Source organism: Daldinia caldariorum, assembly GCF_022478825.1.
Source record: "Daldinia caldariorum strain CBS 122874 unplaced genomic scaffold F4812scaffold_4, whole genome shotgun sequence".
Lineage (NCBI taxonomy): Eukaryota > Fungi > Ascomycota > Sordariomycetes > Xylariales > Hypoxylaceae > Daldinia > Daldinia caldariorum.
This window is the reverse complement of record NW_025953040.1, coordinates 1751100-1767498: the sequence shown is the minus strand read 5'-3', so window position 1 is coordinate 1767498 and position 16399 is coordinate 1751100. Positions and strand designations below refer to the sequence as shown.

The window sequence follows — 16399 nt, the reverse complement described above, 5'->3', positions numbered from 1 at the left end:
CGGGTGCTACAAAAAAAAGGTTCTTCAAATCTTTTATACCCACCTTAGTTACCTATGATTTTTCTCCAAACTGTTTACCAACCTTTTTTTTTTTTTTCCCCCCCCCCCCCCCCCCCCCCCAAGCGCTTCTCGGGGGCTCCCTAGGGGTCGGCGATGTGGCGGGGGTAGAGGAATGCCTTAGGCACATAGATTGGGGTGCTTACCTTAGGAGGTAGGTACCTAGGTACTTATTCTCGACTCAAAGAATTTTAAACTTGATTTGAAAGGTCTTGAATTTTCGATATTTGTTATGAATTACAATTGCTCCTGCCTAATTTAGAGGCTTTATGAAGAAAATTCCCTAGCAAAGGATCGACTACTTAATAAACAGGACAACTCTTAATATTAAAGGTCTATTTGATAAGTTTACATGCGTAAGGGTTTACGCTAGTTAGCACTCTTCTGTTGATGACGGACTCTTAAACCGTCAAGATCTTTGGCATGAAGGGTTTCGACTGGCGTCACGTCAGTAGAAGACAGGTATACATATGCATAGTAAGCCCTTTCTGGTTGACAGCAGCCCTAGTTGCCCGATCTAGTTCATATGTTGACTAAACGTCCAACCATGTAGCATTATTAGGCCAGAAAGCGCTTAGCCTAGACTGCGTTTGCAAAGGGGTGGTTCGCAAAGCGCCTGCAATGCTTACGCCAGCATCTGGCTAGAACAACAGGCCTTGATAGTGACTCAAATCCCAATTCTGTATAAATATCCACCCACTTCCAAGTCTCCTCTGTAGGTAGTCGCCGTTCATCTATCAAAACTCCTAATATCACAGACCAATAGTGTGGAAAGAGGATGGGACAGGACAAGCCGATCGTCTTGCTTCTCCAAGGAGCGTGGCATATTCCTCTGCACTACCGTTACATTATCGACGGACTCCGAAGTAGCGGGTATAAAGTTCTTGCTCCATCGCTTGTCACAACTAGGTATGATGGCTTCATAGACGATAAAACATATATCGTTGCTACTGCGTAGGTTCGGACAATATCTAGCGCCTTATCTCAGCCAAAGCAACAGAGTAGTCATGATCTGTTTTAGTTATGAAGGTATTGCTGCAACGCAGGTATCAGCCGGCTCGGCCCTTGATGAACGCGTATCCCAGAGGCTCGAAGGGGGCATGCGCGGGCTTGTTTATATATCGGGGCTTACAACCGGACAAGTCGCTTCCAATCCCTCGTGGTTGGACAGATGTAAGAACATTTCTTTCTTATAGACGAGGCCTTACGATTCATGGCTTGGTATAGCGAAGCTGAAAGAGCAGTATAGCGTGCAGAGTCTGCAGGGGCTATAGCCGTTGAGCTAGAATGCGGCCAAAGTCCATTTCTAATAGATAAGGAGACAACAACGCTGGTGGATATCATCAACAAAGTATCAGCAGCTTAAATTATGGAAAAACGCAGACGCATTGTGTGTCTGCACACACCAATAAAAAGCCATTGTTAGACACTTCAACCACAACGGAAGTCTTTTTTTTTTCTCGATAATTACATGTATGTTCCAAGAACGTCGCCCGTCCATATAGGCTAAAATATCCTCAATAGTTAACTACCTAGATCTGAAAATCTGAACTTGTTACTTCACTTAATTGTTATTAAAGCGTTTTTATAGTTTAAATACTAAGAGTGTTGGTATTTGTAAGAGGTACCTATTCTAAATCATTGGTAAATGACTCCCAGTCACTTTCAATCACCGTCCAGAGGATACTGCGTCACAATTGAAGAGGTCGTTTTCCTTTTGGCAAGCAGAAGAGTTAAGGCAGTTGAAGTTCTATAAATAAAATACCAAGAAATATTCTGAGAAGTGATATGGTTAAGAGGATGAAAGAATGGAATTGCATAAGAACATCGAAGCAAAGATAATTGAGCCAGGCTCCAGCCGAAATAATACATACCAATAAGACATGAGCTTGGTCACATTTTATTTACATGGCGACGCATTAGAAAGGTGCAGAAATAGTTTTATTAACCCTATTAATAGATAATCTCAAAGATGTCTTACATATATTAAAGAATGCTTTGACGGCGACAGTGTCCAAAATCTCATATAATTAGGACATACAGACACCTTAGGTACAGAGGTTAGGTACCTTTCACTTGGTTAATTTGTCGTTGTCGTTGTTATTGTCGTTGTTGTTCTCCTAATGCTTAACCCTTCCCACCTTTAGCTTCTTACTTGTCTTAGTAAGTATTATATAGGTAGGTACCTATAGTACCGTAGCCGATCTACCTAATACATGTTCGTACCTACCTAAGCATTCAATGCTTAGTGCGGCTAGTGCCTTCACTTTTCCGAATATATTCTTTCCTAAGCTTCTCCTTCCTTACGTGAATCCATTTGTTCAGTTCATGTAGCCCCGTACCTCGGACGCAGTTTAACAGAGGGCAAGAGTTGTTCTAGGTTACGATCTTTCTCAAGGTCGTCGCTACTCAATATCCCCAACAACAACTTTCTCCTTCCTGCTTTGTGTTAGGTCTTTCACAATTTTACTTTGAAATTGCCTAGTAACCTTCAATCCGCCAATTGTATCCCACATTGAGTTGTACATTGGTTGTTCTTTGGACTAGCACCTCGCACCTTCTCACACAATCTCTGTCTCACTCGTCATCGCCTCATATCGACCTCTAGCTTGACATAGGTTACAGGTATTTACGCAATTGCCTACCCTAACTCAAGTTTGTAAATACCTAGGTACGTATAAAAGCACAACCATTACCTCAGCCCAATGCCGTTATCTTGTACCTTGCACCTCGTACCTCATACTTCATACACCATCCGGGTATTATCCTTACATGTACTGATACCTACTTCGCAACTCAACTTTTCCCTACTCCTATCTCTCTGCCAACAATTAAGAAGAATTAACAGCTGATATATCGACAGATCTTCAAAATGGTCGATATAGCCCTAAAGCTCATTGACAACCTTTTTGAGGCTCTCCAGATTGGCGATGCCGAAAAGGGCATGCTTAATGGTTATTTTGAGAAGCATGTGAAGAATGTTGATAGAAACAAGCTGGCAGCACACGCTTTGGAAACTGTAAGTATTCGTATCACCTCATAAAGTACATCGCTCTTTGATATATCCTAATCTTTCAAGGTTCTTACGTCTCTTGAATCGAATTCGGCTATTACCGGTCTCCACCGAGATGTCCTTCAGAACCTGATACATCTTCTCCGAAGCGAAGCTACTGGCACCCAGAAGAAGAAGCATTCGACCACGATCAAAACCACCGGGTCAACATCCGAAACTTCAGCCGGCCCAGCGACAGATCGTACAGCTTTAAAGCCCTCGAGTAATCAGCTTTCTAGTCCTACGAAACCTGGTCACAATGTAACTTTCCGTATTAATGGTGAATCTTGTTCTACGGGATCACTTGTCGAAACCCAGAAGGAACACAACTTGAAGGATTCCAGTTTCCACGATGATGATAACTTTAACCAACATGGTTCGTCATCATCGACAACTAGTGGTGCCGAACTTAACGGACCCGCTGATACTGAGATGAATCTTGCAGTGGCATCGTTATCAGACGACACAACGACTGACAGTATTGAGCATGCACAGTCCGAGAGTCCTGGTCCTACTTCTTCCAGCCGTCTCGGACCTATCGACATGCCCGCTAAGCAAACATCCACTTTGCCGTTCACAACTATCTTGGCTAACGGACCGGAAACCGCCGCCGGGCGTCACGAGGGATCAGATGTAAGTTTATATCCTTTCTCCCAACCCACCCCCTTCCCTCCGTCCTACAAGGAAAAAAAAAGCTGTCCTTGAGCAAGTACTAACTTGTCGACCACGTAGCGAAAGCTCTTACCACACGAATGGCGCGAACCTATTCCGCTCGAAACATTGCAAGTCTCTAATTCAGCTGATGCCCAAGTTGACAAAGCCGACGCCATCCAAAGTTTTAATCAGCAGCTTCGCAAGAATAGTGAAAAGGCTCCATGGATTGACGAACCTCCCAACGCGAACCAAGATAAAACTGCCGGTTATAATCCCTGCGGTACTTATGAACCGGAAAACCCGGGCTATCGTTCCCGACGCGGTGAGCATTCTGGTCGATGGGGACGTCATCGCGGTGGAAATTCGACTAGAGCAAACCAGCCACTGCAGAATGGTGCGAGACGCCCAAACTTTGGTCGAGGTCGAGGTGCTCAAGAAGTCGGGAGCCAGACCAGCATTCGTACCCCTCCTCGACGTCGTCGCCGTAGACACGATGGGTCTATTTCGGTCTATGGCTGGGGTCCAGGAAGTGAAGAGCTCAAGCCATCCTTTAGAAAGTGGAAAGCCACTGTCGAACGCAGGGGTTCTCCGACGCCATCAGAGTCTATTTCCCACTTCACTGTAGGTTTTACGTCAGATATAGGAGAGAATCTGCGAAACCACCCACCTAATCAGAAAGACGAAATCTGGTGAGTTCGTTGGTATTTTAAATACATCAAACGAATCATGCGCCGTGTTTTATGACTTCTTGACGCCAAGCAACACCAAACGCAACGGGTCTTCAATTCTTCTTGACTGTCCGTACGCGGTCGTATTTTCTTCTTCTATGCGGTTTCATTATTTTTACTAAGATTACCCCCTTCGGACCTAAGATGTCGGAGTGGTTTAATGATGTTTAGTGATAAATCATCGAGTTTGAGGACTATGAAAAGGTCTGCTGAGAATGAACCATTGCGTGGCGAATAGACTATTTGCGCCGAGACCATGACATTTTAGCTTCGTGAATAGGAAGTCATCGCTTGCTCTTCGAGAAGCTTGATTCAGATTCGTTTATTAGCACTTTTGCGTGCCGGTTGTTTCTAATGTCGCGGTCTGCCAACTTGTAATGATAATAATGGAGTGAGAAAGCTATCGCAGTTGAGCAGTTTATATTTTCTATTACCCTTTTGAACCCCAAAAGAGGACGGTGTAATGCCGAAATTAAACATTCTTCTGGTGTTAATAAGCTTGAAGCCTTGTACCATTTGCCTTATTAGGTACGGACGAGATGACGTATTTGTTTTAAATAACTGGTGCTTGAGTTAAAAATAAGATGATTATGCTGGTGGATCTAGCTGAGTCTCTTTACCCCAGCCAAACCCAGCCCCGTTCATACGATGCTGTTCGGAGACCCTAGCCTAGCGAATAATATCGGTGTAATAATATGTAGTAATATTACTTTAGGTACCTAGGTATTAATGCCATGTCGTTCTCGGTTAAAGGTCGCGCTCGTTCTCGCGTCCTTGTCAGCCTTACCTATTCGATTTTCCACCAAGGGATTCTTGTTTCGATTCACGATAATAAACATTCAATTATGGCGTCCGGCTCTAGTCTTCCGCTTCCCCACAAAGTCCCTAAGTTAGGTCACAAGAAGTCGATGTTCGGTATGCATCTTAAACCCCTTCCCATATATTGTATTGTACATTGCTCATCTAACCTTCTGTAGGCTGCCAGCGTTGTCGAGCTAGAAGAGTCAAGGTTGTACTAAGACTATCACCTCAACTGCGAGCCCCAACTAATAGGAATTTCGTGTGCGTTTTTTTTTTCTAGTGTAATGAGCAAAAGCCGATTTGTTACAATTGTAAACGACACGATTTGCCTTGTATTTACGATCGCGATGCATCCGCAAAGGCTTTTGAAAAGTCAACTCTGGCTCAATCACCTCCCTACAAATCAGAGGAAAGCGACCCACCGGAAAGTCGTACGCGTCGAATGACGGAGACGAGATTAATGCACCAATATATTATTGAAACGGGAGAATCACTTGCAATTGATCTTCATACTAGAGACTTGCTATCTCGGATTGTCCCGAAATATGCACTAAATTCCGATGCCTTATTATATTCCATGTATGCCCTCTCAGCCCTACACTTAGCAAAGCTTGGTAGAGGCGAAGAAATTGTGGGCGGCGCGGAGAACGCGGCTAATATGTATTACTCCATGGCCGTGCGGGAACACAAGGAAGAACTGTCCAATGTCAATAGAGAAACGGCAGATGCTGTCTGCTTGACATCTTGTTTGATACGAGCCGTAGCGCTTCTCCAGCTCGAAGGCCGAAGTCTTCAACCTTACACACCGCCTTGGCAATGCTTCGCTTTAATCCAAGCCTCTACGTCAACATTTGTCGAGGTGGTAAAGCGGATGGGTCCAGACCCTCAGTCGCCCGTGTTCCAACTCATCAAGGATACTCGCAACATACATAATAACGGAAAACCACCTGATATAAGAGACTACGATAGGTTACGACACTTGATGAATCGACCCGATGAGATTCGGGCTCTTGAGCCTTGGGACGAGGATATCCAAGCCGCCTATGAAGTTACACTTGCTTATCTGTGCACAATCTTCGACTTAATAGACGAGCAAGCACCGCCAACCGCCATTTTAAGAAGGTTGATCATGTTTCCTATGTTAGCACGGCGACGGTTCGTCGAACTAATCCAAGAAGGAGCATCGAGGTCTCTAGTCATACTCGCCCACTACTTCGCGCTGTTGACGAAATTTGAGCACATCTGGTGGGTTGCTAGTGTAGGGGCCGATGAGCTCCGCGCAATCGCTGGTGTCCTGCCTGATATATGGCAAGGCCTACTTGCTTGGCCGTTAAAAGCTATAGAAACCAAAGAATTGCAGTGTTGATGGGCATACTCATCTATTTAACCCCGTCTATGGAATCATTTACCCCTGCAGCCCTGTTGCCGGCGTAATGCTGCCAAGGTCCTAATGCTGCAGGATTACATGGAGCCATCGCCAAGGGACCGATTTAGCGCATAGCTCTCGCTCTCGTTCTCGCTCTCGTTCTCGTCGTTTCCTTCACCTTCTCTTAAATCTTAAGGTCAACAAGTTCTCCTACACCTCTACGATTAGTGATCTGAATCTTGGGTCAACGGCAACCTCATGGGCTAAGCCTCATGGTATTACGAGTATTGGGAAATCATAGTTAGACTTGAATAATTCTCAACGACAACAAGAAGAATCAAAATGTAGTATAACTATATATATGGTAGTTAAATGCTCTTTCACAGAGCCAACAAGTTTCTCGAAACCATCAACCGCCTTCAAGTCCTCCAGACAAGGCAATCAATCAAGTATTCAATTCAACTCATACTTACACAGGGCTTTTCAAAATGAAGTCCGCAAGTCTACTGTTGTGCTTTTTTACCTGCTCAAGTTTCGTCGCTGTAAGTGCATTCATTGATTAAAAGCCCCGACGAAGCCAGGGATACAGTCCCTCTCAACTAACACACGAACAACAGGGGCTGCCACACGCAGGAAACAAAATTCATGTTGCTCAACCAGCAAAACGAAGCAACAGCTCAGATCCAGGATCTATACTGCAGTTAAGTTCCGACGAGGACTTCCACTTCGAGCTTCTCCGCCCTCTAGGCCTTATACCTTATGAAGGCGCGGATGTGGGCGAAGTGTTAGTTGCCGCAGACCACATCGTAGCGGGAGACTTTGACAGCTGGTACAATGCCTTCATCGCCCTCGCAGACAGAGTGCACGACCAAGCGAGCGCGATCGATTCCACTCGGTATCCCGTTTCGGCGAGAAATGCCTTGTTCCGAGAAGCGACCTACTACCGCTCAGCCGACTTCTTCCTGCACGGCAACTGGAACGACTCCAGAATTAACACTCTATGGGACAAGCAGCTTACGGCCTTCCATAAGGCAATCTCACTACTACCAAACCCCGCCGAGCGCGTCACCCTCCAAGCCAACGGCTTCCAGATCCCGGCTTACTTCTTCAGCAGCGGACAGCCGGGCCCCCGCCCGACGCTTCTCCTGTGCAACGGGTTCGACGGCTCGCAGGAGGAACTGTACCACGTGATTGGCGCAGCGGCTCTCCAGCGCGGCATTAACGTGATCTCGTTTGAGGGCCCCGGCCAGCCGACGGTGCGTCGCGAGCAGAACATCGGGTTCATCCCGGAGTGGGAGGAAGTCGTGACGCCCGTGGTCGGCTACGTGCTATCGCGCGGAGATGTCGACGCCGAGAAGATCGGGCTGTTCGGCCTCTCGTTCGGCGGATACCTGGCACCGCGCGCGGCGGCGTTCGAGCACCGGATCGCGGCGGTGATCGCGTTCGACGGGCTGTACTCGTTCGGGCAGGCCATGTTCACGCAGTTCGGGCCGCAGCTGGAGGCGCTGTACCGGGCGGGCAACGCGACCAGGTTCGACGCCGCGGTCCGGGGCTTCCTGGCGCGGCGGACGGGGGTGCCGACGTCCGCGCGCTGGGGCATCTAGCAGGGGCTGTGGGCGTTCAAGGAGACGAGCCCGTACGCCTGGGCCGCCGAGGTCGACAGGTACACGCTCGGCGAGGACGTCCTGGCCAACATCAAGGCCCGCGTGTTCGTCGCCGACGCCGAGAGCGACATGTTTTTCAAGGGCCAGGCCAGGATGCTCGCGGACAAGCTGGGAGACCGCGCCACGTACCACTTCTTCAAGTCTATCGACGGCGGGGGCGGTCATGGGCGCGCAGGTGGTGCTGGATTGGTTCCAGGATACGGTTTCTGCTTGATTGAGAACTTACCTAAGATGGCCTGTTTGGTTGATGGTATATTAAACGGAATTAGACTGGTTGATTGGATTATTTGGGGGATATGAGTTAATGTGATGATGGGTGTTTACGATAGATTTAGACTTCTTTTATACTGTATATACTTGCCGTACATGCTAGTCCATTACCACCATCTTTGTGTGCATTGCAATACCAACATAGACTTCTACCACAAGAGAGGCGTCCGTGAGGTCATCAAGGAAACCTATTTGCGCCGTTAACCTCGACAGATTACCTACGTCGGCCGCTCTGCCCTAGGGCTGCATAGATATCTAATCCGCCTTACCTGTAAGAAAGAAGAAACACTTACCCATTGATTACTTACCTAAAGCTCTTTTTAGACGGAGGATCTATTCTCCTGGGATCTTTGAACCAATGAAATGCGTCGTTTCGAAGCTGTGTTACATTCGCCGCCGCAGCACCGCATCGCAACGCCATGTCGTACTCGAGGAAAATTTCCCAAATAGGCCGAGGATTCAACAAGTTCGGAGATAAAGAAGCCCTGAAACGTGCACCAGCTGAACGCATACCACCAGCGCTGCACGACTTGCATATGTCTATTTTAAGACTTGGTAGTATTACATATCACACTTCCTATCTAAGATACCTTGCTCCTGAATTGTTTCGTTTATAGAGGATGCTGGTGAGACGTCATTGTCTGCCTCTCCCCCTCTCTTCATATGTCTGCAGGCAAGGCAAATATCATCATCTTCTTCTTCCATCTACCTATCTCACACGCATCTTTCGTAGCTACCTACCTAACCTCATTAAGTTCAGAAATCTTTCCAATATTTGAATAATACCTTAGGTAGAGCGACGACTATGTAAGGATACGAATCTTGGCGCGATGAACGTTCTTTTTACTCCCCCAGGTGTAGACCCGTCAACGACCCCGCTGCTCGACAACCCAAATGGCGACCCTCCGAATTTCGAGGGAGGATCGACGCTCCAGTGGATTATTCTCGCGACGGGCTTGGTGCTCATACCGATTAGCACGGTTTTGATAGTCATACGTCTGGTCATGTCGCTTAGGCATAGCAGGAAATTGCATCTTGACGACTGTGAGTTGCTAATGCCTTTTTGATAAATGTTGTCGTTACTAATATCGAGATAGGTTTATGTGTCGTGGGAGAAGCTTTCGGAATCGCGTATTGGGTTGTGTTATATAAGTGTATGTACCTAATCTTGCTATCATTATTATATCTCCGTATATATTCGTGATATGTTGGAGGTAGTCTAACTCCGAGGATCTAGTCCAAGCGAAGACCGGGATATTTAAACACACATGGGATGTGCCCGTCAGCGCCCTTAACATGACAGTCTTTGAAGTAAGGTTAACCAGAAATTCTCGTTACATGCACCTATCTACTTCGAGCCACTTTGCTAATTGTCTTTAGGGCCATTTTGCCGGGGAAGTCCTGAACATGATCGCGCACGCTTTTGTGAAGTGTTCTATTCCGGTATTTTTCATCCGGGTCTTTGGCTCCCTTAAATGGCTTCGCCACACTTGCTACGTGCTTATAGCAGCCGTCGTTATGTTCTCCGCTTCCCCTCTCATTTCGTTAGTAGTGGTCTGCATGCCAGTTCCCAACGAGCACTGGGACGCCTCGTTCGTTGCTATGTGCGCCACGTCTTCCGGACCGCAGACGATAGCTCTGGGTGTGTTTGCGGTAATATTTGACATCATTGTGGTTATAATACCGATATTTATCACGTCGAGACTTGTTATCGATCGAGATAAGAAGAGGAATCTGATAATCGTCTTCCTTATTGGTTTTCTGTAAGGCTACCTACTCCCGCAGCATTTCTACGAATAGCTGTGAGATATTTACTAACAGTAGAAAAGTGTCGTTGCTACTAGTATTACCGGGCTGGCGTATAGAATCGTTGTGCGATACGGCAATGATCCCCTATGGAACGGCGGGAACGTCGCCATCACATCGTAAGTACGCAAAGACGCATATATTCCAGCCATCACTCAATTGACCTTGAACATCGCATAGATATACGGAAAACTTTGGTACTGCTATCGTCGGCTGCGCACCAGGGCTACGTGCATTCTGGCTTGATCTGTCTAACAAGACCGGGCGATGGTCGGAGCTTCCGTCTGGACAACAAGAATCTAATAGAACTGAGACCTCATCTTTACCAAGAGAGTCCGAATTTCCCCTAGGAGTCCCTCCGATACATCCTTCCGGAAGTAGGCACTACTGCAATCATGCGGAACCTGTAGGTTCTGCAGCACCTACTCAGGGGGATCAGGACCAGTTGACCCCCCTAACCCCTATTCACAGACCCACCACCTACCACGGTTCAGCATATCGGAGATGATACACGTTTTTTCGAATTACATAGTGGGAAATATTAAGAAAGTGGTATGCATGGAGTTGGAAGATAAATAACTTCGCAAACTTTACAGGATACAATGGTACTTTGCCGAAAAATCTTAAAACGGAATTGGCAGTGATACTAGAGAGAGAGAGAGTTGAGATCGGGAAAAGTCCATCGTCATATCCTCTAAATACCTCAGCTAGCAAGCCGATCAGAGAGTTAGGGTGATGCCTTTTTTTTTGGCGTTATACACTTTGATGGAATACGGAATACGGAAGCCTTTGAAGCAATACGACCTGGAACACCAACCCCATGGTTTATATCCAGTGGGCCGTTTACGAAGATCTTGGAATGGACTTAAAGACGGGAAGGGATTCGAAAACTGCGATTCTGATGTATGGCTATAGGTGTTTGGGACAGGAGGGATTTTGTATTTGTTCGTCTATTGCATTTTTGAGGGCTTGGTAGTTTGAAAGGCGCATTCCTGGAGGTGGAGGTTAAGCTGATTTTGTAACAGATACCTTTGCAATACACATTTTGAAGACTTGATAAGCGTATAGGTTCCATCCATAGGAAAAAGGTTATTATGGAGTTCTTTGGGGGAGGGAATAAGTTTCACTAATAAGTATAAACATTTTGTCGTAAGAATATTTTACATTGGGCGTCTCCTTGTTTCTTCCATGCCTGGGTATTTCTACCCGCTCAACGCTTTCTCGGCTCCCTGATACGTATAAATCTTCCTCGCAAACTCCTCCGACGTGATCGGCTCCTCGTTTTTCTCTCTTTCTGTCTGGAACCCCCCTATCTCATGCGACCGGCGTCTGACGAAGTCTACGCGGTCCTTACGCAACGACATAAACTCCCGCAAGGTATCTGGGACAGCGTCAGGCGAGTCCACGATTCTCAGAAGATATCCCAACGCTTCGGCATCTTCGATAGCCATATTGGATCCCTGCCCAGCGAGCGGAGTCACCGCGTGTGCGGCATCCCCAATTAGCAGCGCCTTGCCGGTGTACCAGTTATCCAGGGCGACTACGTCGCGGATACGCCACGCGTCGATCTGGTTATGTCGAAAGAGGTTGACGAATGCTTCTCCAAAGTCAGGCGCTAACTCTTCGGCTACTATTTCTGAAGGAATATCTTTGATGATGGCGGTTTTGGCGGATTCAAATCGCTCGGAGAACTCCCTCTCGGGGGCGTACCCGACTATTTGCAGGGAATAGGGAGAGGTGGCGTAGACGAGGATGTGCTTGTTCACTTGTGGACCTGAGCTTGCGTGCGCGCTGGCTAGGCCTGCTTCGGCGGTGGGATTAGATAGGTAATCAAAGCCAGGATTTAACCGAAGATCTTCGACGGATATTTGCGTCATGAATGCTAGCATATCGTAGGTTTTGACGGACGCGGAAATTTCCTGGTTCCCGAGGATGGCGCCGCGAACGACCGAGTGGATACCGTCCGCACCGATAATAAGGTCGCCCTCGAAGAGTCTCCCATCTTTGGTCCATACTTTCCCTGCCGCAGTATTGACTTTCGTTACCTTCGTGTTCTGAACGATCTCAGCCGGCGCACCGTCAAACTCGTGGCTGGTCGCAAACCGCATCAACTCCTCCTGGAGCTTAGCCCGCTTGACCAGGATTGAGGGGGCGCCGCCAAACCGCGCTCTCGTGTCGAAGTGGGTCGTCTTCAGCTCTTCGTTTTCAGGGGTCCTCGTCCAGACGTGGGTCATGACGACCATGTCGAGATTCCCGGCGTTGATGCCGGCTTTTTGCAGGAGGTTGAAGGAATTGGAGACGATCGAGATGCCGTAGTCGTTTATCGTAAAATCGAGCGTGCCGCGCTCGAGGATGGTGACTTGGTGCTTGGCGCGGAGGAACCCGGCTGCTGAGAGTCCTGCGATGCCGCTGCCGCAGATGATGATTTTTAGTGGCATTTTCCCGGCTTGTTTAGGTATTTTGATAAGTCGGTAGCTGTGATGGATCGTTACGATATATGGGACCTAGAAGGTATATTAGGAACGATGTTGCCTTTTGGGATTGTCTTGCGTTTGAAGTTGCGTATTTAAAGTGGGTGGTAGATGGTAGGGAAATGGTAATTGAATCCCAAATTGTATCGTGACTTACAGGAATATCCACACATTATCAGCCTCACTTAGCAAACAGCCCCAGCGGAGTTGTAATGGAACTGTTCTTGCCCGTTAAGACTCGCAATTCTAGTGCCTTACCAAATGGAAATGGTAACATTTTTCAGTCAGATGAACTGCCTGCACGTCATGAGGTGGGGCCAAACAGTACGGAAACAGCTTCGGCGAACTATGAACCGGCGGTGGGAACATGTAGCTCCTAGTCTTAGATATATCATCTTGAATACTGACACTGTGGGGAGTACATGTGTGATGGTCTTTGGTTCTCGAAGTTGGAATATGTGCTCTTCCTGGGTCACTCAGGGGTATTTTTGTTGCATGATCAATTGCACTACCATAGTCTCAGTACAACGTAGCACTGATTCACGCCGTGTTTAACGGCTTCAGAACTTCCAAGGCTTATCCAATCTTTTCGGAGATAATCAAGCTGTCTGCTACCAGCCGTGTGCTACTGCACGCAAACAATGATGTCGATTCGCCAACGTTAGGTAGGCCTGGCGATGGGTGTCATATACCTACAGAGTAAGTGTCAGATCCGTACATGCGGTATATTAGGTTTAATATAGTAATGCCTGGCCTTCTACCCCTTACTAGAGAACTGAATACCTTTATATGGCCAGTTAACCCTTATTCTAGCCAGTATATCCCTGCTATACGCATATTCTTAATAGTAGGGCAATATTGCTTCCATATTCAGAGTATATGAAATGTCTAAACAGGTAGTTACTATGTAGGTAGGTAGGTACCTTAGATACCTCCTATGTGAACTAATTTTAGCAAAGTACTTACGCTCATCACCACAAATACCTAAGAAAAAGTTGATAGCAGTATATTGTCAATGTAGAAAGATGGCATCAAATCGTTAAGTCATTATTAGCTACCTCTTGTCTGCATCACTCTCGAATCTTTCTTCCTTTCGCATGCATCTCCTATGATTTGCACTGCAACACATGAAATGAAAGTCTGAAGTCAACCATTGTCTCTAGGCATTATGGCCTCCAGCGGCAGCTCCGGTTATCCAGGGGTTATTTAGGGCATCTCTAGCGGAAGGCCTCCTTGAAGCTTCAAATTGAAGCAGGTTACGTACAAACTTTATTGCCGCGGCTCCTAGGTTCATCTCTTTTAAATTTTTTTCCAAATATTCTTCAACCTCGTCGTCAAATGATGTAGGACATCCTCGTGGGTACAAGTCTCTTCGCGCGGCAATATTGAAGACGATACACCCAAGGGACCAGAGATCAACCTTCTCGGTATATGAAGCTTTTGACTTCTTTTTCGAGGAATCTTCTTCGCGCCAACGCCGAATAACTTCGGGAGCTTTATATGCGTGAGTACCAGCATACGTCTGGAGGAACGTGGTCCCTCTCTCGGAAAGTCGCTTGGAAATTCCAAAATCGGCAATTTTGACGATAATTCTGGGCTCCTTGGATACGACGAGGATATTCTAGTAAACTCCCATGTCAGTGACGAAATACTTTGTAGGTCCCTAACATAAGAATGCCTACCTGGGGTTTTAGGTCGCGATGGGCCATACGATTCCCGTGCATTATCTCCAATCCCTCTAGGATCTGTTTTGTTATAGACTTGGTATTCATTTCAGTCCATTTGATAGGGTTGGAGTGTTCCGAGTGTTTGAGGTGAGATTCTAAGGATCCCAGCTTAATATACTCCATAGCGAGTAGGTAAAAGTCGAGCTCCTCGTTCCAACCATAGAATTTGACGAAATGATCTGGGGACCGCTACAAGGTGTTAGATACTTTCATAAAAGCAGACATGGTAATAGAAATACCTGGGCTAGAAAAGCCGAGTCATTTATTTCGGCAAATAATCTATGGCGTTTCATGGAAGGCATCGAGAAAATTCGCTTGACCGCAATGAATTCTTTCTGCTCCCACCCTGCCGGTGGCTGTATTGCGTATACAGTAGTACCGTAGCTCCCTCTACCAACTGGTTCAGGGCGAGGATGAGGGGGGCTCGTGATGTCTTTTCGTTTGAGATCTGTTGATACCTATTGTTAATCACATCACGACTGCAATACATACGCCAAGATCATTGGAGGGAATTTGAACTTACTGAATACATCTTTCTCACATTTCAATACGAACGCAACCTTTTCTACATCAATAGCCTGGGCTCCTATTCTCAATCTCATCTCATTGGCGAGGCCAAAACATTTAGACCGAGTCTTCACTGTACTTCTCTTATTTTCTTCTCTTACTGTCCCCATCCAACAATGGAGTTCATCGGACAAAAACATCATAGTCTCAGGATACGCCACTGAAAGCAGAAGAGAAGCTCTTGATGAAGCTACGCCGCGCAATCCGCGGCCAAGTGCTTTGATAGCGGGAAACGGGTCATTCTTGTTCTCGTGGTAGAGCTTGAATGCCTCCTCCGTTACTTTCCTAACGGTCTCTTCAGTGTTTTCTTGGATCAGCTTCTCGTTGCGCTTGTGTGCCTTGATGCCTAGAGGACGACCTCGCTTCCTAAGTTATCGAATATGTTAGCATCTGCCACTTGAGTAGGAGGTAACTGTTGTAGCAAGCCTAAACATACTGTGCCCATTTATCCAAGGTAATTAGCTCATCTCTAGTTATGTAGCATGGATATCGGCGGCGTAGCTTGGTGGGTATATCATCGAAGCGTTCGTGTTCGACATTTTGATACACGTCTCGGACATGATCTACATATAAATCGAGACAATGATTGAAATGCGGCCTGGAGATATTATCTCTCTCTAAGTCTCTCAAATAAATGGGGCTACCTGAACGGTCTATTAGTATGGGACTTTCCGTGGGTACAATATCTGTCGCGGTGTTGCCTCGTGTATGCATTTCTTTTGTTCTTGTTGGTATCGTATTATTCGTGGCGTTTTCGGGTACATCTTCTCTAGCGTCTGTTGGTGCACCTTCTTTGGTATCTTCTAGTACATTGTTGTCCATGATACTATCTGGGTTAGGATCCCTAACCGCGTCGTCGGGTAATACGTATCTCTTTTGAATCAAGATAATTACGGCGACTGTCACAATAAATATTAAGAAGAACTGACTCATATTTTGTAGGAAAAGGGGAACTGATAGCTTCCTAAGCCAGACTCTTATGACGGAATTTAAGGTCAACTTTAGCCTTTTATAGAGGTAGGTACTTAACATGGTAAGCAGTAGTGTATACCATATTCAGCATGTTCAAGCGATTAGGTATATATCGTATTATGAGGCTGTCCCATACACCGATCTGACCTACATTAGGTACCAGGTAGATAGGTACCTACAGGTACCTACCCAAGGAGGTATGCATCTATCACCTTCCGCAGCGGTCGACTCTATTTTTTTTCGAAGTTAACTATACATTACGGT

General features: G+C 46.5%; 8 protein-coding genes across 8 annotated transcripts; 6 read left to right on the top strand and 2 right to left on the bottom strand.

Moving 5' to 3' along the window:
- The first annotated feature begins 707 nt into the window (after nucleotides 1-707).
- On the top strand, nucleotides 708-1122 carry F4812DRAFT_421649 (uncharacterized protein). Its single transcript, XM_047933574.1, has one exon. It carries the CDS (start codon nucleotides 836-838, stop codon nucleotides 1013-1015), a length of 180 nt encoding a protein of 59 aa, XP_047792464.1. The 5' UTR covers nucleotides 708-835; the 3' UTR covers nucleotides 1016-1122.
- Nucleotides 1109-1556, top strand: F4812DRAFT_421647 (uncharacterized protein). The gene is made up of 2 exons (XM_047933573.1): nucleotides 1109-1230; nucleotides 1307-1556. Exons 1-2 carry the CDS (start codon nucleotides 1126-1128, stop codon nucleotides 1421-1423), a joined length of 222 nt encoding a protein of 73 aa, XP_047792463.1. The 5' UTR covers nucleotides 1109-1125; the 3' UTR covers nucleotides 1424-1556.
- A 1010-nt stretch (nucleotides 1557-2566) lies between these two features.
- Nucleotides 2567-4649, top strand: F4812DRAFT_315787 (uncharacterized protein). Its single transcript, XM_047931384.1, has 3 exons — nucleotides 2567-3076; nucleotides 3137-3742; nucleotides 3842-4649. Exons 1-3 carry the CDS (start codon nucleotides 2930-2932, stop codon nucleotides 4454-4456), a joined length of 1368 nt encoding a protein of 455 aa, XP_047792462.1. The 5' UTR covers nucleotides 2567-2929; the 3' UTR covers nucleotides 4457-4649.
- Nucleotides 4650-5278: 629 nt separating this feature from the next.
- F4812DRAFT_315757 (uncharacterized protein) lies at nucleotides 5279-6902 on the top strand. The gene is made up of 3 exons (XM_047931383.1): nucleotides 5279-5406; nucleotides 5469-5500; nucleotides 5573-6902. The coding sequence occupies exons 1-3, from the start codon at nucleotides 5337-5339 to the stop codon at nucleotides 6656-6658; spliced, it is 1188 nt and encodes a 395-aa protein (XP_047792461.1). The 5' UTR covers nucleotides 5279-5336; the 3' UTR covers nucleotides 6659-6902.
- Nucleotides 6903-8447, top strand: F4812DRAFT_315754 (Alpha/Beta hydrolase protein). The gene is made up of 2 exons (XM_047931382.1): nucleotides 6903-7200; nucleotides 7276-8447. The coding sequence occupies exons 1-2, from the start codon at nucleotides 7147-7149 to the stop codon at nucleotides 8260-8262; spliced, it is 1041 nt and encodes a 346-aa protein (XP_047792460.1). The 5' UTR covers nucleotides 6903-7146; the 3' UTR covers nucleotides 8263-8447.
- Nucleotides 8448-9195: 748 nt separating this feature from the next.
- On the top strand, nucleotides 9196-11456 carry F4812DRAFT_421638 (uncharacterized protein). Its single transcript, XM_047933572.1, has 7 exons — nucleotides 9196-9218; nucleotides 9348-9636; nucleotides 9690-9746; nucleotides 9830-9903; nucleotides 9973-10355; nucleotides 10422-10517; nucleotides 10579-11456. The coding sequence occupies exons 2-7, from the start codon at nucleotides 9423-9425 to the stop codon at nucleotides 10904-10906; spliced, it is 1152 nt and encodes a 383-aa protein (XP_047792459.1). The 5' UTR covers nucleotides 9196-9218; nucleotides 9348-9422; the 3' UTR covers nucleotides 10907-11456.
- Nucleotides 11457-12990, bottom strand: F4812DRAFT_421636 (FAD/NAD(P)-binding domain-containing protein). The gene has a single exon (XM_047933571.1). The coding sequence runs from the start codon at nucleotides 12834-12836 to the stop codon at nucleotides 11601-11603; it is 1236 nt and encodes a 411-aa protein (XP_047792458.1). The 5' UTR covers nucleotides 12837-12990; the 3' UTR covers nucleotides 11457-11600.
- Nucleotides 12991-13873: 883 nt separating this feature from the next.
- On the bottom strand, nucleotides 13874-16157 carry F4812DRAFT_421634 (kinase-like protein). Its single transcript, XM_047933570.1, has 5 exons — nucleotides 15600-16157; nucleotides 15120-15529; nucleotides 14836-15044; nucleotides 14552-14785; nucleotides 13874-14490 (listed from the first exon to the last, which is right to left on the bottom strand). The coding sequence occupies exons 1-5, from the start codon at nucleotides 16094-16096 to the stop codon at nucleotides 14029-14031; spliced, it is 1812 nt and encodes a 603-aa protein (XP_047792457.1). The 5' UTR covers nucleotides 16097-16157; the 3' UTR covers nucleotides 13874-14028.
- Between the last annotated feature and the right edge of the window lie 242 nt (nucleotides 16158-16399).